At 39.1% G+C, this 22,347-nt stretch overlaps 3 protein-coding genes across 3 annotated transcripts; all 3 read right to left on the reverse strand.

The window, feature by feature from the left end:
* Nucleotides 1-136: 136 nt before the first annotated feature.
* On the reverse strand, nucleotides 137-7,096 carry LOC149019843 (potassium transporter 4-like). The gene is made up of 9 exons (XM_089147827.1): nucleotides 6,324-7,096; nucleotides 5,340-5,580; nucleotides 5,009-5,254; nucleotides 3,465-3,515; nucleotides 3,100-3,360; nucleotides 2,927-2,979; nucleotides 2,499-2,613; nucleotides 2,117-2,371; nucleotides 137-1,520 (listed from the first exon to the last, which is right to left on the reverse strand). Exons 1-9 carry the CDS (start codon nucleotides 6,366-6,368, stop codon nucleotides 427-429), a joined length of 2,361 nt encoding a protein of 786 aa, XP_089003953.1. The 5' UTR covers nucleotides 6,369-7,096; the 3' UTR covers nucleotides 137-426.
* A 4,901-nt stretch (nucleotides 7,097-11,997) lies between these two features.
* Nucleotides 11,998-13,163, reverse strand: LOC149019844 (uncharacterized). The gene has a single exon (XM_089150971.1). It carries the CDS (start codon nucleotides 12,844-12,846, stop codon nucleotides 11,998-12,000), a length of 849 nt encoding a protein of 282 aa, XP_089007097.1. The 5' UTR covers nucleotides 12,847-13,163.
* A 4,656-nt stretch (nucleotides 13,164-17,819) lies between these two features.
* On the reverse strand, nucleotides 17,820-22,084 carry LOC149019845 (calcium-dependent mitochondrial ATP-magnesium/phosphate carrier protein 2-like). The gene is made up of 5 exons (XM_089147831.1): nucleotides 21,608-22,084; nucleotides 20,766-21,279; nucleotides 19,126-19,911; nucleotides 18,921-19,011; nucleotides 17,820-18,796 (listed from the first exon to the last, which is right to left on the reverse strand). Exons 2-5 carry the CDS (start codon nucleotides 21,226-21,228, stop codon nucleotides 18,604-18,606), a joined length of 1,533 nt encoding a protein of 510 aa, XP_089003957.1. The 5' UTR covers nucleotides 21,229-21,279; nucleotides 21,608-22,084; the 3' UTR covers nucleotides 17,820-18,603.
* Nucleotides 22,085-22,347: the final 263 nt, after the last annotated feature.

Genomic DNA, 22,347 nt, shown 5'->3' on the forward strand with positions numbered 1-22,347 from the left:
TGCATCATAACACTGCATGTGCATTAAATTGTCGAAGAACGACACTTCCATTCCCAATCCACATTTGGAATAACGCATCCACCCAGATTGATATAGTAATATGTATTCGAAATGGAATTTTTTAAGTCATCGAGCTCACTCAAATCTTTTTGTATGCTATCCTTGCCCATTTTCTCAGCTTATCAGTTCTATCAGAGTAATAAGAATAAGACGACGGTCCCATGAATTAACCTAAACCTAACTGGTTGTGAAGGGTATGTGAAATATTTACATAACGTTGAGTAAGTAAAGGTTTGAGAAGTATGCAGTATGGAGTTGCATCGGCACCCTACCGAAACCCAAACTCCCTTTAGTTCACAAAACAAATGGGGCTGGGCCTTATGGTCTCACCTGTGATCCATCGTTCTATCCTTCATTGGCTTGTGGCTACACATAGTAAATCATGCCAACTTCAATGAGGCTGATGTGAGGAATATTCAGAGCGACAGCAGGGCCTCTGCAGTTTTTCCGGAGGAATGAATACCCTATGTCAATCACCATCTTTTTCAGGAATGATGATGATCTACGTGCCTTCACATAGGAGTGCCCCATTATGTAAGCAACACCTGCTTCCTTTGCTTGGATTAAATCCGACAGCTCTTCCCTCACTGAAGGATCCATGCCTGGGCTTGGCGGCAACTGGAACCTCACCTGACGCCTTGTAACGTATGGATTCTCGTCCTCATACGCGGATCTCAAGCTCTGAAGTGTTGCTGATTTGCTACTTTGAATGGTGGTGCTGAAACCATGGTGGTTCTCTTCTAGCTCGGAGGTGACCACGCTCAAGGTCGAATGGACAGATCTCGTACTTATGACAGCCATCCTCCCATCCAGCAAGGAATTCTCGGAACTAGATAATTGTGGTTCCACAGCCTCCATCTGGATAAATTCTGCAATACTCTGGATGAGATGGTTCTCAAAGTCTCCATCATCCCGTGGAATGTCCTTGTACCCATACCTCACAATGCACCGATACATCCTGTAGGGTCTTGGGCAGACCCTACCAATGAGGTAACGTTCCTCTGGTGAGACATATGGCACTGGGACTGATTTAACACAGACAAACACCAAGACCTGGTGAAATGCTGGAAGGTTGGTGACAAAATGGGAGAAAATTGCGGGAACTCCAGTGGCCAATTCTGAGTAGATAAGCCCTATGCCTGGCACACGGACAATACCAAGGCTAGGGCCTAGCCCCAGTAGCCACTTCAGAGAAACCTTATTGTGAAGATCAAAGTTGTACTTTTTTCGTGTCCCATAATACCAAACAAACATGACAATCATAAAGATGCTTGAGAGAGCAAGAGGAGCCCATCCTCCCTGGGGCACCTTGATGAATGATGCTGATAGGTAGACCCCCTCAATACAACCAAACACAAGGAGGAATGCAGCAGCCAGCAGAACATTTCTTTGCCACACAAAGACAATAACAAGTGCCATAAGACATGTTGTTACAAACATCACAGTCATGCATGCAATGCCTGAACAACAAAAGAACCAAGAACTGCAGTGAGGAAGTATACTAATAAAAATTAATGAAACAAATAGAGGTTGAGAAAATTTAGAGAGTGAAGATGGAAACCTATCCCTTGCTCCTATGTCATATATATAGTGGAAATTCCTGTGGCTGAAATCCAAAATTTGACAGGTCCCAAAATGAATTTGTTTTCACTACAACTGACACATCCATCATTCCAGTTCATTTAATACCGACTAATCCCCCCAAAAAAGAAAAAGAAAAAAAATTAAGACGTATTGATTTAAGGGCACTTGTGACAAGACTTGGAAGTATTCCCTCCAATTGGCAGATATCCCTAGCAAGAATTTTACAAATGATGGTTCCCAAAGCAACCCCTTTTGGGCTATAAGTGACCAAAGTGATGAATGGTACTCAAAATGTCTGACAAGCACATAATCCGACCACCAAAATTACTGACCTATGAGTCCTTGGTAATTGGTTACTCAACCACCCCAATCTAGTCTAATAGTTCAAGTTCAGAAGAATGAACTCTTTCATCCTTCTAGGTGCATGCCTCTGAACAGTAATAAGCTGCTGGCTCATCCAGAAGAGACTTACCATAAGCATTTCCAATCAAAGTTGTATCTTGGAATCCGATAGTTATAGCAAGACAAAGGACCATGAGGATCCAATTTATCTCTGGAATGTAGATCTGCCCATATATATGTTTAGAGGTGTGGACGACCTTGACTCTGGGAAAGCAACCAAGGGCATGGCATTGTTTAACAATGGAAAAAGTAGCTGTGATGACTGCCTGACTCCCAACAATGGCTGCAAGCGTAGCAATCACAAAGACAGGCCAAAATATACCATCTGCAGAAAGTACAAGGATTTACAACTTATACAAAATAACATTTCATCAAGAAATTGATGTTTATACTTTGTACAGATTCAACTGATAAAAACGGCAGAAGATCCAACTTCATGGGAAGAAACTGACCTGGGATCGAGTCATAGAAACCTTGAGGAATTGAAGACAGGTTTTTGGAGAGAAAAGCAGCTTGCCCCATGTATTGCACTATCAAAGACGGATACACAACAAGCGCAAAAGCAATCTGCAAAGCAATGACAATAATTAGAAAACACTCAAAAATATATTAGAACATATAAAAAGCATGGACCCTGTAAACAAAGCACAGATGAACCATAATGGAGAATTGCAGGAAGAAGAGCTGCTGTCAATGCTTCTACCTAGATTATCAAAGGTTTTCAGATCTCTTGACATCAGTGCGACATATTGGATTAGGATAGTGATGAGAGTCTATGCGACCAAGCAAATCAAACTTATTGCACTGCAGACATGCTCTAATAGTGTAGCATACTGCATGTTTCCTAGCATAAATACATAGAGGCCAAAGTTAGACCTACCCTGATTGACGAGGCAGTGAAGTGACCCAGATCAGCGAACATAGCCTCAGTACCTAACGGAACCCAAACAAAAGTTCAGCAACAGTTTTACGACTGTTAGAAGATGCAAGAATGATTACAGTTTCTTCACTCAATTATGATGTAGCTCTACTTGGATCCCAAATCAAACATACCTGTAATTGAAAGGAGGATACCTCCAAGAGAAATCCATCCATCTTTTCCCGTCTCTCTAAAGAACTTAATGATGTAATATGGAGAAATTGCAGACAAAATCCTTGGGTTCCAATGTATGGTGTTGTATAAGCCAATGGAAAAAATTGATATTAACCAGATAATGACAATTGGTGCAAACATAAAAGCGACTTTGTGGGTGCCACAATGTTGAAGAGCAAACAATCCCACCAATATGATACAGGCAATCAATATCGTCTCACCTGAATCGAGTTACGTCATTAACCATTAGAAGACCACATTGCGCGTAAAGAGTTAAACTTGTAGAGAATAGATGGTGAACCAGATGAAAGGCTGGGCTACTTACTATCGGTTAGTTTTCGTTCGGTAGCTTGCAGCCCGGAAACTGATGATAGAACTGCAAGTTGTAAAACACAACCAAGGTTCAGTGTCTAAAAAGAACCCAAAAAAATATATACGTGCTATTTAAATTCTAGAGAATTCTCTGTAAAGGATTCAATTAGAAGCCATTGACAGAAGCAGTAGTGACTGGAATCTAAGATAAATAGAGAATAAGTTCAAATTAAAAAACCAGCCACAGGAAAACCTGATACATTTTCCACTATGGTACACAATGGACAACAGCACACACACTGAATCGGGGAGGGATAAAAAGAAAAAGAAAAAGAAAGAAAGATAGTCCCAAAAGGTATTGCATTAAAAGTATATGGTTTAAAACTGCAAACTCCCAAGTGGTTTTAAAACATAAAAAAGAACATTTTCAGCAAAAGAATCCGTAATTAAGAAAGCAACCTTTTGCTGTCCTTTGAAGGCCCAATCTAAAAATCAGCTTGAATGTGCGAGTTTGAACATCTGATCTGTGTATTATTCTTGAGAGCTTCTATAACTCAGTCAAACGTTCTGATCATCTTATTATCTCTCCTACAGCAGTCCCAATCCTATTACCATGACACCTAATTATGTCCCAAGACTATGGCATGAAATCTCAGATGAAACTACCCGAATTTGCAAAATATTTCTGTTTCACAAAACTGAACCATTTGCAGCTCACCAGGAATGCAGGGTTCCACCAAAACCTAGGCATTCTAGCCATAATTTTGGTTTTGACTTACTTTATATATATCTAAATATAATAGCACTATGTCGATTGGAGTTTCAGTTTGGACTTGGTGTTATTCAGTTTTTGTGTGATTTTGTTTGATAGAAGAAAAACTCCAAAATGCCTAGATTTTGGTATATTTTGCCAAAACCTACATTTCTTGGTGGAACAAAGTGTTGGGGTCTACTACAACACATCTATATTGATGAATCACTGCATTTGCCAAGGTTTTGAGTTTTCCAGGAATTGTACAAGGTATTGACATAGAATTGAAGGAGTCGCTTCACAGGGTGTCTTAATTTTGGCTACACACTCGTACACAACAAAATATAAAACTTGTACAATTGTATTTGCAATTTGTAATACATGACAATTGTATGATATTAATGTTTTCTCCTTTATTCCTAATAGCGTTCTCTTTTCTTCTTCCAATTGAATTTTGTGTGTTCTAGTACAAAATTTTGCTTAGGGTAGGTTATACTAATTGAAAAGGTATACAGCAATTGCTGGCATACACTACCAACTGAGTATGAAACCAAACAAAACCATTTTGAGTGTATGTTATATGAACAATCGAAAGGTTTCAATACGTTTTTAAATGTTTAATTAGGATTTTCCTTAAGTTCTGAGCCAAAATACAGGCATCTAACCTTCAAATCAAATGAACTTTCAAGCCAATGCATTTCAGAACATGTAAGAAATCAAGTAAATTATTCATGAATAATAATCATGTTAAAATCACTAGAGAAGCCAACACATTTCAGAGTATGTAAGAAAATAAATAAAGTCACCTGATATTGCCGGGGTTAGAACACCATCTCCAATAACCATGCATGCTCCAAATAATACCACCAGAAGTAGAGCTGTCCTGAGTCTTTTATGCTTCTCAAGAAATCTCTTCAATGGGGAGGAGGCCACAGCTGGTGACGTGGGCCCGTACTTGTATGCAGAAAGCTCCTCATCAGCAGCTTGCTGATTAGGAAGTAAATTAAACTTTGCATGCCTGCAAAGAAGTGAGTAAAGAGCAAACGTTCCACCTGATTACAAAAAGATTGTTAAGATCGAGAATAGGTTTTAAAAAGAAAAAGAAGACAAGTTTGAAGGCATCCAGTCAAAACACACCTTCCCCATTGTCATCAGCACTCAGGAGGATGAAGACATACTTGATCAGGGGAATCAAAGTAAGGGTCCAGAAGATCAATGAAAATGCGCCAAATATTGCATCTTCATTCTGGTAATTTTGCAACTTGCCAACAAAGGTGCTTTTGTAAACATAGAGAGGAGAGGTGCTCAAGTCCCCGTAGACCACGCCAAAACTTTGGTATGCTAATATCAAATTCCTGGAGAAGTACCTCCAAGAGAACTGTAAGAGAAGAATCTATATTCAGTTGAAGATAAAACAAAAGATAGTTCCCTGTTCCGTTGCAGTTGTCAACAAGACAAGTGTTCATACAGGACAGTTAAACTTGCCAACTAACGTAGTAGTAATGAAAGTCAAATACCAACTAGCGTTTACTACAATTTTTCAGACCATAAAAACGGAAGAAAGATAAACAACTAGGGGGGGATAGATTTTGAGTGATTTAATTAAGAAAGCACTGCCAGAAGTTGACAAATTTCCACATTTGAGGTTTCGCTACCAATCTGCCCGAGACGAAAAGTTTCATCAACATGAATTTTTAACGCTGGAAAACGTTCTCAAGTGATATATACTTTGCATGTTCGGAAGTATGTTTTTCAGTATACTAGAAACGGATTAATCATGTTCGGAATTTATATGGATGAGAGAGAGAGAGAGAGAAAGAAGAAAGCATGGCAAACTGTGAGAGCGTTTCCAATGATCCATAATACGAATTTTGATTCTTCTTTGTTAATGAATGTTAAGAATTCAATTCAGGCTGACAAGTCGAAACGTCAGTTGAGGAGAAGAAAGTACATATATATAGAATCAATAAGAAGACGGATCCAGGAGATTTAAGGGAAAAGTTAGAAAACAACTCATAACATGTAGGAGGTAGAAGTATGTTTATTTTAGGAGGGGGAATTAAAGTAGTAGAAAAAGGAAATGAAAGAAAGAAGCACAGACGGACATGATGATATCCTGACCTGAGAAGGAGTTGGAGGGGAGGAAGTTCCAGCTTCGAAATCCATGACCTGTTCAGGTACTAAGCCGGTGATTCCCGAGTCCTCTCAAGTCTATGTATGTAAAATTGATGTCGAAGATGCTGTATCCGGTATCTGCTCTTCTTCTTCTGCTGCTGCTGCTATGAACTATCCACCTCTCTCTCTTTCTGTCTGTCAAGCGCAGGACGACAGGCTACGAAGCCTCGCCTCGCCTCGCCTGGTCTCGAATGAAGACTAATCTATATTCCAATCAAATCATCAGCAAGCAGGATAATCAGTTGTTTTTGGTCTGAGAGGCGCACACGAGTTAACCTTAACGATTCAGCTTCTGGCTTCATTTCTTAGATTCTTCCTGCGAGGCCGAGGCTGAGGCTGAGGCTGAGGCTGAGGCTGAGGCTGAAGCAGCATGCAGTTGCAGGGGAAGGGGAAGGGGAAGGGAATCCATCCTCCCTTGTCGGACCTCTTCGAACTGGAGCTGGAACTGGAAATAATCAGTGAGTTCGATTGGGGTAATTGCCGTCTTCGTCTTCCTTCCACTCAGTTAAACCAACAACACGCCCTTGATGCTCGCTCCCTTCCTTCCTCCCTTCCCGAATATTCGTCTGATCTGACAACACTACACTGCGCTCAAAGCCTCAAACCCCTCCCTCTCTCTCTCTCTCTCTCTCTCTCTCTCTCTCTCGGCGTAACCCTCGGCCCTCCAAGCATGCACCACTCGCGGTCGCGGGATTCATCAAAACTCTCTCTCTGCCCAATTTACCAACCGAATACTTTTGTTTGCCTATTTAAAATATAAAATAATAAATACATGTTGATGTTTAGCCTTAATCGTAAACTTTTTTGTTCTTATTATGTTGGTGCCAACTGCCAATTCCCACGCGGGATGGACACGTTTTTATTTTTATTTTTTATTAATTCTTTTAATCTTTTTACTTTTCTAGTTAATACTATTTTTTTTTTTGTCTTGTATTCTATATATACACATGTATAATTTCTTTTTGGGTGACAGTATTCTATATTTTATTTTATTTACTCAAATTTCAACTGAGCGTAGTTCATATATATATGGGTAAGAAGTAATAAGAATCCACTAATACAGACGTGTCGAATTATATATGGAGAGTTCCCCCGGGCCCAGTAGAAGCATGAAACTTGCTTATGGGCCCAGCTTAGCTTTGGGAAGGTTATTAGAAGCATTAACTCGCTTAATTCGCCATTGAAGGGAGCAGAGCCACGAGCTCATCACTATCGAGTTGGGATTGCATATCCCCGTCGGGAAAGCAGAGTGCCCCCCGACGGCTTTCCAACCACAAAAACACAGTGGGGCCCATAGGTGAAAATATGAATTTTTTTTTTCCTTTTCAAAATGTGTTTTTCACCTGTGGGCCCCACTATTTTTGTGGTTGGGAAGCCGTCGGGGGGCACGCATGGGGAGATGATCCCGACTCATCACTATCTCCCTCCATTCCCCTTCCCCTCTAGCCTAGACTAGTCTAGTCTAGATACTTCCGATTTCCGAATCAGTTCAATGCCATAGTAAGGAAAGACATGGATCCATGGGCTAGAGCCTACACAGTATATAAATTGTTACTTGCTGCGCCCGACTCTAGGTGGGTTAGCTTATCTGTACCTCAATTGCATCATCATGAGAATTTTAAATTAATATAGACGGAGTTTTGCCTCTCGTCAAGAGGGATTTAAACTTTGACTTTCTATGTGAAAGTGTTGGTCTTTTGTCAATTGAACTATCCGTCACCATTCATATCCCACATTTACTTCCCTTGTAGACAATAGATTTTTGTCTTCTAGGAGAATTTTCTTAGAGAGCTTAATATAAATATTTCCCTTAAAAAAAAACGAAAAAAAAAAAACTTTGAAATAAGCCAAGCAATATGGGGTATAGCGTATATGTAGGTAGGTATATCAATACCAGAACGAGAATAGGATAGGAGATGGATATATTGGAGCTACAGCCTACATCACATCACATCACATCACATCACATCACGGAAGCCCATGGAATACCGGAAGCAACTAGTTACAAAATTGCGGCGGACCATGGAGATTGGAGAGTGAGTTTTAGAACTAAGAAGTTGATTTCATTCCCTGCCCATTCGCTGTTGAGGCCTGAGGGTGAGTTATTCTTTATTTTTACTGGATGAAATAACTCTAAAATAGCCGTTATTTTGAGTTGTTAACCTTTTGAATTACGGAATTGCCCCGTCCGTTTGGCAGCGAAGATATAGTCGGTGGCGTTATGGAAGAAGAAGAAGTCTGTCTATGGAAGAGTTTTTTTTTTTTTTTTTTGTAGACTCTATGGAAGAGTATCTTTTTATATATATATATATCATACTACTATAATAAAAGCATATACTCTACCTTTTTCGTAAATTTTTTCTGTCCTTTTCTGTCCTTATCTTGTTCTAATCATATGTTGTCTATTTGTTTTCTTTTTATTTTTATAAGTAATTTAGACATTTTAGTCATTAATTATCATTAATTTATCATTAATTTTAATCCCTCTCTTATTTCTCTCTATTTATCTCTCCCTCTTAATCTCGCTAGTGTCTCTCTATATCTCTCTCCCTCTCGAACTCTCTCTCTCTCTCTCTCTCTCTTTAATCCTCTCGTCTCTTTGATCTTTCTTTTCTTGTTTTTTTTTTTTTTTTTATCTATTTTTAATTCACTTTGTTTTGCTTTTGTTGTGTTTTGTTTTCTTGTATTTTTTTTTGTTGTTCTTTTTGGTTTTTTGTTGTGTTTGGCTTTTTTTCTCTTCTCTTTCTCTATTTTTTTTGTTTGTGTTTGGCTATTGGTTCTTTTTTCTTTCTTCTTTTGTTTGTTTTGTTCTTTTTGTTTTTTTTTGTTTTGTTTTTTGGTTCTCGTGTTTGGTGTGTTTGCGTTTTTGTTTTGTTGTTTTTTCTTGTTTTTGTTTTTTCTTTTTTTTTTTTCTTTTGCTCTTTTTGTTTGCTTTTGTTTTTTTCTTGTTCCTTTGATGGTTAATTATTTACTACATTGTTATGTTAACATTATCTTATCTTTTTTTCTTTTGATCGTTTTCTCGTTTTTGGCTATTCGTTTTTTTTAATTCTCTTATTTTTTTTTTTGTTTTTTTCTTTCTGTTGTTCTTTTCCCCCTTTCTTTTTGGTTTGCTTGTCATTATTCTTCTTTTCTATCGTGGTTGGTTTTTGATCTTATTTGGTATTCTTTTATTCTAATTCTACTTTCTCCTATTTTTCTCTCTCTCTTTCTTTCTTTTCTTTCTAATTATTCTCTTCTCTTTTTATGTGGGTTGGTTTTTCTTATTATGTATTTAATTTCATTCCTAATTCTACTCTTTAATCCTATTTTTTCTCTTTCTCCTTTCTCCTTCTTTTCTTTATTTATTCTCTTCCCTTTCTATTGGTGGGTTGATTTCTATCTCTACATTGTGTACTCTTTCTCTTTTCTCTCTCATCTTTTCTTTCTATTATTCTCTTCTCTTTCTATAGTGGGTACTACTCTTATCCCTATTTTTTTCTCTTATCTCCTTTCTCCTTCTTTTCTTCCTTTTATTCTCTTCTTTCTTTCGTGGTTGTTTCATATCTCTCATTGTGTACTCTTTCTCTTTTTCTCCTTTTTTTATTTTTATTTTTTATTATTCTTTGTATGATTTTATATTCTATGTTTTTTTTTCTTACTTGTTGGTGTTTTTTTCATTTATTGATGCGACTCTTTTTAGTTTCAGGATCGATGTTTCATTTTTGGTGTTTGCTATGGGTGCATTTTTGTTCTATTGTATTATCCTTCTTTTTATTTTTTGGGTGTGTTTCTCTTTGTAACAGCTCGCAGTCTTGAGTGTCAAAGTTCACAAGGAGAGGGTGCTAAGATAATTAATTTTTTTTTGGAAAAAGTAAACGAAGTGTATGTATAAAGGTTACACATAGAGATGTTGTTATTTAGTGGTTGTTGTAAAGTCTTTCTATTCATATGACAGCTGTCCCTGCTTGTGTTATTTGCAATATTATAAATAGGATTATAACCTATGAATTAATTAATTAAAAATCATTCTTCACAGTATAGCAGGTGCAGACTGGTTCAGTAGATCAGAAAGCTCCTTGTCTTATTGTATTCATGTACTATAAGGAGCACATCGTTTCTGCTAAAGCTGAATCATATTAATCCTCCGGATAAGTTGTATGAGTATGTTGGGTAGATCAAATGAAACGTACAGTAGAAAACATAGCATTTATCAGGTCACGGACATCTCCAATTCTCCAAGCGACGTGCATTTGCACGTCTCTTACTCTGCTAGTATATATATATATATATATTATATATATATATATATATATAAAAGGGGGAAAATCAGAAAATGAAAATCCAATTGGGAGCTACCTTATTCCTATTCGGCTATTCCTTGCCCAAAGAAAGCATCTATATATATCCACTATCCTATCCTCGCTACCACCACCACCACATGAGGTCCACACTGCGTGGATCTTGCATATATCATATATGTGGTGGTCCTTGACTCCTTGATTCCTTGTGATTGATTGATAAATGATAAAAGATATATAGCTGGGCTGTCATATATGTAAGTTTTGGGCGTAAATTGGGCTCACCATCTAGGCCCAATATGCACATGGCCCAGCTTTGATCATAGTCAAGTATTATGGGCCTATGACTACCAGCAAAAGCTACGGATCCATGATTAATCCCCAACTCCTCCCTCACGTACTGACTGCTACGCTAGCCTATACTAGTACTATAGTCAAGGAAATTAAGCATATCCATCATCATCGATGTATCTATCTATCTATCTAAGTAAGTATTTCTTTTTTTTTGGTAACCATGTAAGTAAGTATTTCGTACCATATACCGACGGAGGATTCCATTCCATATAATATTATACATCGGAATACGTAGAAATTACAAAGAGAGAGAGAGAGAGTCGATTGTATTGATTTTGTTGATACACGGAACGGCTCAGCTCAGCTCAGCTCACTCCTCACCTCACCGACACCAAGCCGACGAATATATTCTTCCAAATTGACCCAGTCACCCAACAAACAACAACAACAACAAAAGGAAAAAAAAAAAAAAAAAAAAAAAACGAACACAAACACTAGACTAGTGTCTCACAGTGGGTCCCACTGTGGAGTGTGGACGGTGGATTAAAAATCCTGTTGAGCTGAAATGTTGAATGAAGCGAAGCTAAGGTACGTGTGGCAGCAGGGAGGGGAGCAAAAAGTCGGACCTAAACGTACGGTATATATGCAAGGCAAGGGAGGGAAACGGAACCGATCGAAGCAAACATGCAAGAAACGAACGAATTGAACACGAGGATCGAATACAAGAATTCGATCCAAGGAAAAGCATTTAAGTTTAAAAAAATAATGGAAGGGTGGGCCGGATCCCGGATGCCGGATCTCGGATCCCAGATGGATGAGCTAGCTTAGCTTAGCTTAGCTTAGGTAGAGAACCTAGCTAGCTAGAGCCTAGAAGTAGTAGGTGGAGGAACCCCCCAGATCAAAAGCAGCATCGGTAACGGATGGCATCATCGTATCGGAAACAGCAGGGGGCATCCTCCCAAAGAGTGGGCTGTGGACGTAGTACTCTTCCCTCGAATCAAAACCCAAACCCAAACCCAAACCCAAACCCAAACCCAAACCCGTACTCAATTGCTGTTGCTGCTGCTGCTGCTGCGTGTCCCCGAATCCAAACACATCTGTGCTTGAATCTCCCCAGCTGCAACCCATCTCCATCTCCATATCCTGCGAAGGAAAAGGGGGTAGGTCCGTGCTGTCGTAGTAATGCTGCTGCTGGGGCTGCACCATCGACGAATACGAGTACGAGTACGAATACCCATCCGCCACACTACCGCCGCCGCCCCAACAATTCCGCCTGAAGCCGTGTCGCCGGAGGAGTAATGGCAGGAAGAGTAGTCTTGATCAGTGAAGTAGAGTCGTTGTTGCTGCGACTGCGACTGCGACTGCGAGGTGCCAGTGGGATCAATAATGTTGTTGTAATTGTCGTATTGGGGATCAGGGACGAAGGCATGCTGGTCATGAAAGTCCAAGTCCTCCTGATCATTTTGATGATCATGATGACGATGTTGAGAAGTAGGAGGAGAAGGAGGCTGATCAGGAGGAGTTACTGGGTCGTCGGGGGAGATGATAGAGGTGACGGAGGAGCCAGGTGGCATGTCAGAGTAAACGAAGTTGGTGCGAGCGCGTGAGCCACGCATGTTGCGTGAGGCTCTGTCGTAGGCCAAGGCGGCCTCTTCGGCGGTGTCGAAGGTGCCCAGCCAGTGTCTCTCTTTGGTGGATGGGTCCCTTATTTCTGCCGCGTATCGTCCCCAGGGTCGCCTCCTAACGCCCAGAAACCTTCCACCTCCACCCGTCGTCGTCGTCGTTTCTTCTTGTTGTTGTTGTTGTTGTTTCTTTTTGCTGCTCTTCTTCGCCTGAGGTGACGACTTGGTGTTACTACTACGAGAAGACGAGGATGAATTGTTGGTAAAATCCATATGTCCTAGTGTCACGTACTCTTTCTTTCACCCACTCCACTTCCAAGAGTTCCACTGCTGAGAAGTCTGGTGGTGGGTTTGGCTGCTTTGGCTAGCTTCAAGTCTTCGCAGATTAATGTCTTGGTGGCCTGGGAGGAAAGAGAGGAGGGACTTTTGGAAGAGGAGAAGAAGCTTGCTGTTGCTGTTGCTGTTGCTGTTGCTGTTGCTCTTTCTCTTCTCTTCTCTTCTCTTCTCTTCTTACTCTGTGGGTGTGGGTGGGTTACTGCCTTACTGGACTTGGACTACTACTGGGTAGCTAGCTAGGTATCTGGTCTCGTTTCTACTGATCCAATGTGGAGAGGGAGAGAGAGAGAGAGAGAGAGAGAGAGAGAGTCAGTCAGTCAGCCAGTCGTGTCTAGCTATGTTGGATTTGGTGGGTGATCGATCGGGATATTCTTGTATCCTGCAGGTCACTCACTGCATGTAAGGCGTTTAAATAGGGGAGAGCATTAGCATTAGCATTAGCAACCTGTAAATATATATATATATCCCTACTGCTCATTTCATTTTACATCACTTACCCCTTGAAGAAACTTTCTTCAAGTACCAGTCGTATTCTTCTTCACACACTTATTTTTTTCGTTTGAATTCATTAATTAATTAATGATCATTTTTAATTCTATTAACTTTTCTTTTGATTATAAAGGTGTGCTTTCCGGCCAAGAGACTCACTCGCATTGATTTGATTATTCTAGCACAGGACCTGTTTCCAGTCTCTTTCGCCCAACACCGAATAATCGGGCAGTGTTTACACTTCCGTAGCAGATCTAGTGCATACATACCAGATCCTTCGCTCGCTCGCTCGCTGCAATCTGATCAGCTCATTATCTCTCTCTCTCTCTTTGTGTCTCTCTCTTTGAGATGAGAGATGAACAGTAGAAATGAGTTTCTAATGATGGGAGGAGGAGATTGGATGGCCGGGACAGGGTGGGATCATGAAAGAATTAAGTAGAATTAATAATAATAATAATAATAATAATAATAACGATAATAGTGGTGATATGATTAGCGTTCTTTATGGGAGATGATTAGCATGTTCTTACAGATGCCATTCTTCCTCCTCCAAGGATTATTTATTTATCAGCTAGCTGAGTGAATCCACTTTAATTTCTTAATATTTATACATGGTCTAGTCTATTTCGGTATGCATGAGATGGAGTTAATTAACAAGTTAACCAATCGAGCACGTTCCCTATTATATATATATATATATAATATATATATATATATATATATATATATATATATATATATATATATATATATATATATATATATATATATATATATATATATATATATATATATATATATATATATATATATATATATATATATATATATATATATATATATATATATATATATATATATATATATATATATATATGTATATATATATCTCTTTTCTTTTCAATTTTCAAGTTTCAAGTTTCAAGTTTCAAGTTTCAACTCCTCTAGGTTTACCCCAAAAAAAAAAAAAAAAACTCTAGCTATCTAGCTAATATTCCATTGAATGTGCTGATTAATCGAAGCTGCAGGCTGCAGCAATGTGGTTAATTAAGAGGGGAATAAGTGTTGGAGTAGGGGAATACGGATCGAATACGATGAGAGCGTGCGCTGCGGCGTTGGTGCATGCCTTGATGGGATGGGACTTGGGACTTGGGACTTGGGAGGTCCTAATACTAATTCATCAAATTAAAGTCATCCGATTCACTTTCATCACCCAATGAAGTAATGAACAAGAGAAAGCCTGGTCAGATTAAATCCTTACTTATTATCCGGTAACATGCAAGCTCTGGTCGTCAATGATTGATGAACTCATCCTCATCATGATGAATTTAAGTAAGTACGTGATTGATTGAATTAATTATATATAATTAATTAATGGTATTGGTAATGGTAACACATTATTATTATTATTATTATTATTATTATTATTATTATTATTATTATTATTATTATTATTATTATTGGGTTATGTAGATTTTGTTCATTAATTATTAATACCGTGATCATTGAGGGCGGTTATGGTTATGATTCTGGTCCCGCGTCCTCCATGTTCCGTATTCATGCTTGAGTGACGGTTGGGTTGAGACCAATTTTTTTCCTTTCTTTTTTCTCTTCTTCTTTCTGGTAAAAGACGGTTGAGACATGGGACATGAGACTATGAGAGAGAGGAGGGTGAAGGGGGGGAGAGATAAGAGATATATCATGGTTTATTCCATTCCATGTGGTGGTAGTGAAGGTTAAAAAAAATATATATATATATATATATATATGCTTTAGACTATTACCATGCATATATTTAGGGATGGCATCAAATCAAGCTCAACTTAATTAGCTGATCAACTTGTCTCTGGAAATTAATTTAATTAGTCTCTCTAAAGTCTCTAAAGTCTGAAGACGATCGATCGAGAATTAATGAGAGAGACGTACAGCCTGCAGCTCGATCTTATCCATTTCTATTTCCTCGTATATGCATGCATGGTCATCCAAATCTAACTTGTTGTAATATATATTTGAATGTAGCTAGCTAGCTAGCTAGCCCATAGAATAGATCCTCTGGAAGAAGTAGAACCTTAATTGAGGGAACTTGGCGGTGGTTGAGATTGAGAGAGGGCCGGGGGATCAGCTAGAGAGAACTAGATATGATGATATGATTGATTCATAAATTATAAAATGATGATGGATGGAGCCCTGGAGCCCCTGGAGCCCCTGGAGCCCCTGGAGGTGGAGGTGGAGTTATTTAATTATATGATATGTCATATGATATGATACAGGATTAGATCATGTTACTTAATACCCTACTTAAATGCTCTCTTTCTTTTCTTTGAGTGGTGTTTTACAAGGATTAGAAGACCCGCAGGCCATGCATGTGCATCTCTAATTAATCCTTCTACTTAAAATCAATGATAATTAGTCCCACAGACCCATCTTTCTCTCCCTCTCTCTCTCTCTCTCTCTCTCTCTCTCTCTCTCTCTCTCATATGCACCATTTTCATTTTCAAATCCAGGGAGCTCGATCGATCGAAGATGCCTCATGCGACTTTACATTATTATTTAATTTAAGTAATATATATATTTGTTTTTGAAAGATTGTTATTTAGATCCCCTTTGATGACCCTCATGATCAATCCAATCCCCCCCCCCCCCCACACTAGCATGCAGAACATAAGACCGAAATGAGGGAAAAAGGTCGATCTGTTGGGTTGCATGTGGTAGCTAGGAATACAACATACACGGCATTTCCTTTCGTAGAAAAATTAAATAAAACATTAATCATTATATATATTATAACCACCACCACCCACCCACTGGATTGGTGATGCAAATTAAAGAGATGGAACCAAACATAGTTGACCGTTGACCAAAAGGGCCCCATGTTATTATTAAGCTCTGCTCATCCCATTAGAATGAGTTGATGAGTTGGGTTAGGCCAACTCAACGCGGTGGTGAGATTCTGATGAGGATTGTGGAGTGGAGGAAGAGGGTCAAGGTAAAATCATCAAATTAAATTAAATCTTGGAAAGCGATCGAGGGCAATTAGGTTTTTGTCGTAGTCGTAGGCAAAAAACACAAGTTGTTAATGATAAGGATAAGTGAAATGATAGCAGCAAATTAGGTCCGTTGGGATTCGAATTGTGAGAGGTGGCGGTGTTGACGTTCCCAGTTCCCAGTTCCCAGTTCCCAGTTCCCTTCAATCTTTTCATCCCTTGGGTAATTAAAGTAATTATATGGTATGGTATGCTATGGTGTGGTGTGGTGTGGTGTGGGAGTGTGTGAATGTTTACGTTGTTAGGATTTTTGTCTTCAAATGGCTGGCTCTCTGTCAATTTGGGTTTGTCCAGACGTAAATTAGTCAATGATTCTCATGAGCTTTCCCATCTGCAAATAATTGAAGTTAATTAGCATGATGACCTCTCTCTCTCTCTCTCTCTCGATTATATATATACATACAAGTAAGCTAGCTAGCTAGCTGCTAATTAAGACTAGTATATATTAAGGTATCATTGGGACCAGAGCGCCAAATCCCGGTCAAGAACATGAACCTAGCTACTACGTTGATCGATCGCCTGTGTGAGGTGAAGCGCCCAAATTCGCTCCTTTCCATGTGACAGGCGAATAGGACCAATTATTATACATATAATATTATTATAAGATATAGACATACTCTGAAACTAAATTAGTTCAGGACAAAACACAACACAACGCAACACAACACAACAAGCGCCTTCTAAAGAACAATTCCCGTTCTAAGTTCTAAGTTCTAAGTTCTAACCCGATGGATCAGATCGCCCACATGGCATACATGCTCAATTAGTAAAATAGAGGAACAGAACAAGAAACAAACAAACAAACAGCTTTCCATTCCCAAGTGACTCACTCAATCAGTCCCTTACTTAATCCATTACCCTAAACCCAACCCAACCCAAGCCCCAGCCCCAGCCCCAGGAGGGCCTGGGCCGACCGCACCACGCAAGAGATGAGAGAATTCCATCCAAATCTCAATTATCTCCATTGGAACTCGAACTCAAAATATATTTTTATATCAGGAAAGGAAACCGAGAAAAACACGCTTCACTGCAATAACACATTTGGCATCCAAGGAAGAATACTCCCCCCCTCCCGCTCACTCATGAACTCAGCATAGCTTCTTATGGTCCAGATTAATTTTGTGGTCGAGATTGAATCTCAACCACCCATTTTAGAGCACAGAGTGCTTCTACTGCAAAAAGGTGATCTACATTCCTTTTAAACCTCCCCCTCCCCCTCCTTCCAATAATAATAATAATAAATTTATGTACAATACAATCAAACAAAATTTGATTTACCTACTTCTAATTACACTAAAAGCAGAATCCTGTAACGATTTTAAGAATGAAAAAAGAAAAAAAGAAAAAGAAAAAAAAAAGGCACATTGTATAGATAAACTCAGCACAACACATATGAGAATATTTAGATAGATGGGTGATAAAACTTCCAAGGACAGATAAGCCCTAAACAGATAATTGAAGTGGCAATGTGGCATATATGCACAGCTTAGTCTTTATATTCATATATTCGGTACTATTTAGTTGTGATAATGCTGACTAGTGTGATGTTATAACATTTGACCATACGCAATGTAAATCAGTGAGTCCATGAACAGAATAGAAATAAGAACCAGGGAGGCACACGCTTCTTCTGCACCTCTTAAGACCCTGCGGTACTGTAATCAAAACCAAACTCTAAAGCCCAACTAGAACCTTTGGTAATACCATACCTGCCTCAAAGTTGAAATAGACCTGCATTACTTCCTGCTCAGGAATTACTACAAAAATTTGAATAGCCATTCATATCAAATTTACCAGAACAAAACATGAAAAATAGCACCATTCACATGCTTAGACTGGATAACTAGATACAGAACAATTTTAACCACAAAGTGATGAGAAAGGAAAGAATTATACTTGCCACAAGATAATCGGTTCGACTAAATTCTGGAATTTCTTCTTGTTACTTGCTGAAACCTTGCCTCTGCAAAAGCTTTTGAGTTTTGACTACACCATGCACCTTATATTCTGACCAGAAAATTACCTAGTATAGTTTAATAAATAAAATAATATCAACTTCTTAGTTGACCTTATTCTTCCCATCATCCTCACCAACACCATTACCAGCATTGTCGAACTTTACCCTCCCTCTGGATCATGGTAGAGCTACAAGAATCTTTATTTAAGCAAGATTTAAACGCTTCTTCATGGTCTCATAAACAAGATATGTAATGCTTGCAGATGGCACAACTTTGAGCAAATTTGGAAAAATTCCTCTGTAGAATCCCCTAATACCTTCACGATGGAGAGTCCTCCAAAATACATCCGCCATCCCCTTATAAGCGGTTTCACTATGAGAATGTTGAGCTTGCAATCTGGAAACACATTAAAAGATGAATTAGCCTCCACAGACGGTCTCAGCAAGGTTAACTCGAACTGCATCAACAGAAACTTAGATAAAAGAAAAAGTGGAATGATCAATCACACGCCCTGACTTGCCTTGTTCTGATAACTTGAAATGGGTAAACACTTGTTGCCCCAAGAGCTCCAGAGAATGTGCCACACCCCAGTTGCACGAGTGGACCAGCTTCTATAATGTTGTAGATTTCATAGTTCAACAACATATGCAAATTAGTATCAGAACACACACTGCTATATAGAGTAGAAGCAGGAGAAGTCAACATCAGAGCATTGAAATTCTAACCATTATCATGAAGAATGTATGTTTTTGACATGTCCTTCAAGGCTTCATATGCGGCAAGATCTATGCCTGCATAAGGTATAATCCCAAGGAGAGATGGAATGAGGCCCCTATAGAAGGCTCGGGGACCCTCTTGTAACAATATGTCCTTTGACAGAGCCCCAAGTTTTGGAATTTTTCCACTTTCACAAACATAAGTTTGTAACCGGGTTTTCACAAGATCCATTGGATAAATAGTAGTCTGGGCTACGGCACCTGCCAAACCTCCAGCAACAAGACGCCCAGCGGTACCTATATCACCTTTATCTTCCCCCTTAGCAGTGACAATTATATTTTTCATCATTTCATAAGTATAAAACTTTATGGCACTTTCAGGTGCAACCTTCATCACATTCAGGCCATTCCCTCGGAAAAACCCTAAGAGACCTCCTTGTCTCCAAATGTCCTTCACAGCTGGCAGAATATGAGAACGAGTCGTCTGAACCTGTAAAACTACCTTCAGTCGATCAAGAGGAGCAGTTGCAGTACGAGAAATGGCTCCTGCAACTCCCCCAGCAATCAAGTATTTGGTTGCATGGACATGCTTGCTGATGCCCTCTGGAATAACAGCCTGCTCCCCAATATCTACAAGACATACCCTTTCCCAGTACTGATAAATGTTCTCAATAGTGGCTTCGTGTGGATAGAGTAGAAGAAAATCTCTCCATTCTTCAAAAGTTATAACTCCATTGTTGTCCTTATCTACAATATCTACAAAATGTACAAGTTCTTCCTCCTCTATTTCAATCCCTGCAAAAGAGACACTGCCATGACTTGGAAGATGAATCAACAGATTCAAAAGGGACCCATCAATTGAGAACTTTACAATATCCTTGAATCTATGCACTCCACAGCTTCAATACTATGACAATCAGGATTAGGGGTTAAACAGCTATATGCTATTCACTCTGTTCCAAAAGAAAAAATGTTAGTTTGTAAGTCCTACAGACAACCGAAACACTAAATTAAAAACTTGTCTTCACCAAAAGAAGAATTACAAAAGTGTGAACCAAAATGCTTTGGTCAACACCAAAAAGGAAAGAAGTGCTTTGGTTTCACATATTTGCAGGTAATAAACCCTGTCCGAACCTCCACAAAGATCAAAACCTATTTCCACCTGGAGTCTGACAAAGAGCACTTCCTTGGACTGGCTCATATCTATTGTGGAACCCAGATGGAAATGAACCAGATCAATTGGGTCTTCGTGTAATTCCAATCATGTAATTTATCTTTTTATTTGGGTAGATTAAGTAGGATATTGGGCATATTGTTTGACTTGATTTTTGTTTCTTAGTTTAAGAGTTACTATCTTAGGACTCCTTGTTTCAATAATAGATGAATCAGCAATTTGGATAGTTGATTGAAAAGATGAATTGAGTGTCTTATAGTTGAAGCCTCTGAAGCCCAGAATGATTCAGTTATTAAACTCTGTTTCGTGTAGTCTATGCATCAAGAAACAGCTAATTACTCATCATGGATCCACTCTGTCTTTTGTCATGGTAGAACAAGTATTTGACACTGGACAAGGGTAGACTAAAAAGGCTAATTAACAAGGAATTGAAGACGGAACGGAAGAAGAGAGAGTTTTTAACAATTTTATATACCTGCCCTTACGAGTGCAGCCCAAAGCTCTTGTGGTAAAATGCAGCCATTGTGTTCAACGTCAATAGCTTGAAAGATACGATAAAGCTCAAGCTCTTTGTCATCCATGTATCTCCGGAACTCTTGGTAATCGACCTTACCATCTCTGTTTGCGTCACAGACCTTTAGGAGCTCCTTCGCATATTTGTGTTCCGCGGGAATCTGGAGAGCGGATAGACCCGCCACAATCTGCGTGTAGTCCAGAAAGCCAACATTGGCGACGTCGAAGAAACTAAAGAGGCTGCGGATCCTCAGCTCCCTCTCTTCTTTAGTTTCTTGGGATGCAAGAAGCACGTGATCCATGGTTACAACTCCAGATTTTTTAGGAGGATCGCATCCACCTGAACGCCGTTCGTTCTCAGCTGCATGCTTTGCCTCCATTTTCGGAAGACCAACATGCCCGATGGTTTGTCCCGCCGCGGGCATTCTTCGACGAAGTCGTACGACGCAACCGTTCCGTTATATATGTTTATATGTCTTGAAGAAGAATTTCGTCAGAGGGAAGCATACATAATAAAAGGCTAGCTGGAGAATTACTTGTAGGCTAAAACAATTATTTAATGAACTACACTACTAGTTAGTGGAATCAATAACAAAATAACCTAGGATACATTCTTCCAAATTCAATTGATTTTCATTTCTGAAGGACGAGCTAGCGGAATTTGAACATATAACGATCGACCTAACGGAAGTCCTCAATCATCATGGTCAAGACTCAAAGAGGAAATTAAAGAAGAATCAAAGCGGAGGAGGATTCAACAAGGGGAGAACAAAATAATAATAATCATCATCCAAGGAATCGGACCTAGCAAATTCCGCAAAATGCAAGAGAGAGCGGATGATGAGGGATCTGCAAGGAAAACTGGAGAATGTGGAAGTTGTCACAGATTCGATTCTGATGGGAAAATTGTGTAGAAGTCGAACTCAAAAATCTGTTGGAAGCGAAGAAAGGAAGAAAGAAGGGGATAGGTAATCTCATTCCATCCAAGAGTGAGCGCACACAGGGTGAAGCGAGGTTTGCGAATACATCAGAGTAGTTTCACTTTCACACGATTTTCCTTTCCGCAAAGCGAAGCCTGAGCCTGAGCCTGAGCCTGAGCCGGCTGTTTTACCTCCGGCGAAGTCAGAAGAGGAGGAGGAGGAGAAGAAGAGATGATCTTCCATGAACACGAATACCAGAGACAAAGACGATGGAACGGCTCCTAAGGCATAATCGAGTGAACATCGTTGCAGACAGATGAGATGAGAGACAGAATCGGAGGAGGAGACCAGGAGGGGAAGAAATTATTACTTAATATTATTGTCCTGAAGTCCTGGACACAAAATTAATACTATTTATTATTAAATGCAAAATTCTAAGAAAATGGAACGAGGGGCGGGAAATCATTTCACCTTCTTTTGTTTGGCTTAAATAAATACAACTTTCCTTATCAATCAATCAATCAATAAAAAATAAAAAATAAAAAAACAAAAAAAACAAAAAATGAAATCTTCTTTCTTAATAATGAATTCGTGGTTCCTTCTCTCTCGGATTTCTCTCTGACT

Source organism: Hakea prostrata, chromosome 3 (genome assembly GCF_041222555.1).
Source record: "Hakea prostrata isolate BN-2017 chromosome 3, UWA_Hpros_2, whole genome shotgun sequence".
Taxonomy (NCBI): Eukaryota; Viridiplantae; Streptophyta; class Magnoliopsida; order Proteales; family Proteaceae; genus Hakea; species Hakea prostrata.

Bases quoted from the DNA above. Each gene is read 5' to 3' on its own strand.
- LOC149019843 (XM_089147827.1), bottom strand. From the start codon at position 6,368: ATGGATTTCGAAGCTGGAACTTCCTCCCCTCCAACTCCTTCTCAG. The intron at 5,581-6,323 runs GTCAGGATATCA...CTTCTCTTACAG, and splicing joins CCCCTCCAACTCCTTCTCAG to TTCTCTTGGAGGTACTTCTC. The intron at 2,372-2,498 runs GTCAGTTTCTTC...TACTTTCTGCAG, and splicing joins TTTCTATGACTCGATCCCAG to ATGGTATATTTTGGCCTGTC.
- LOC149019844 (XM_089150971.1), bottom strand. From the start codon at position 12,846: ATGGATTTTACCAACAATTCATCCTCGTCTTCTCGTAGTAGTAACACC.
- LOC149019845 (XM_089147831.1), bottom strand. From the start codon at position 21,228: ATGCCCGCGGCGGGACAAACCATCGGGCATGTTGGTCTTCCGAAAATG. The intron at 19,912-20,765 runs GTATATAAAATT...TCTCTTTTGCAG, and splicing joins GGCTGCACTCGTAAGGGCAG to GGATTGAAATAGAGGAGGAA. The intron at 18,797-18,920 runs GCAAGTCAGGGC...ATGTGTTTCCAG, and splicing joins TTTCAAGTTATCAGAACAAG to ATTGCAAGCTCAACATTCTC.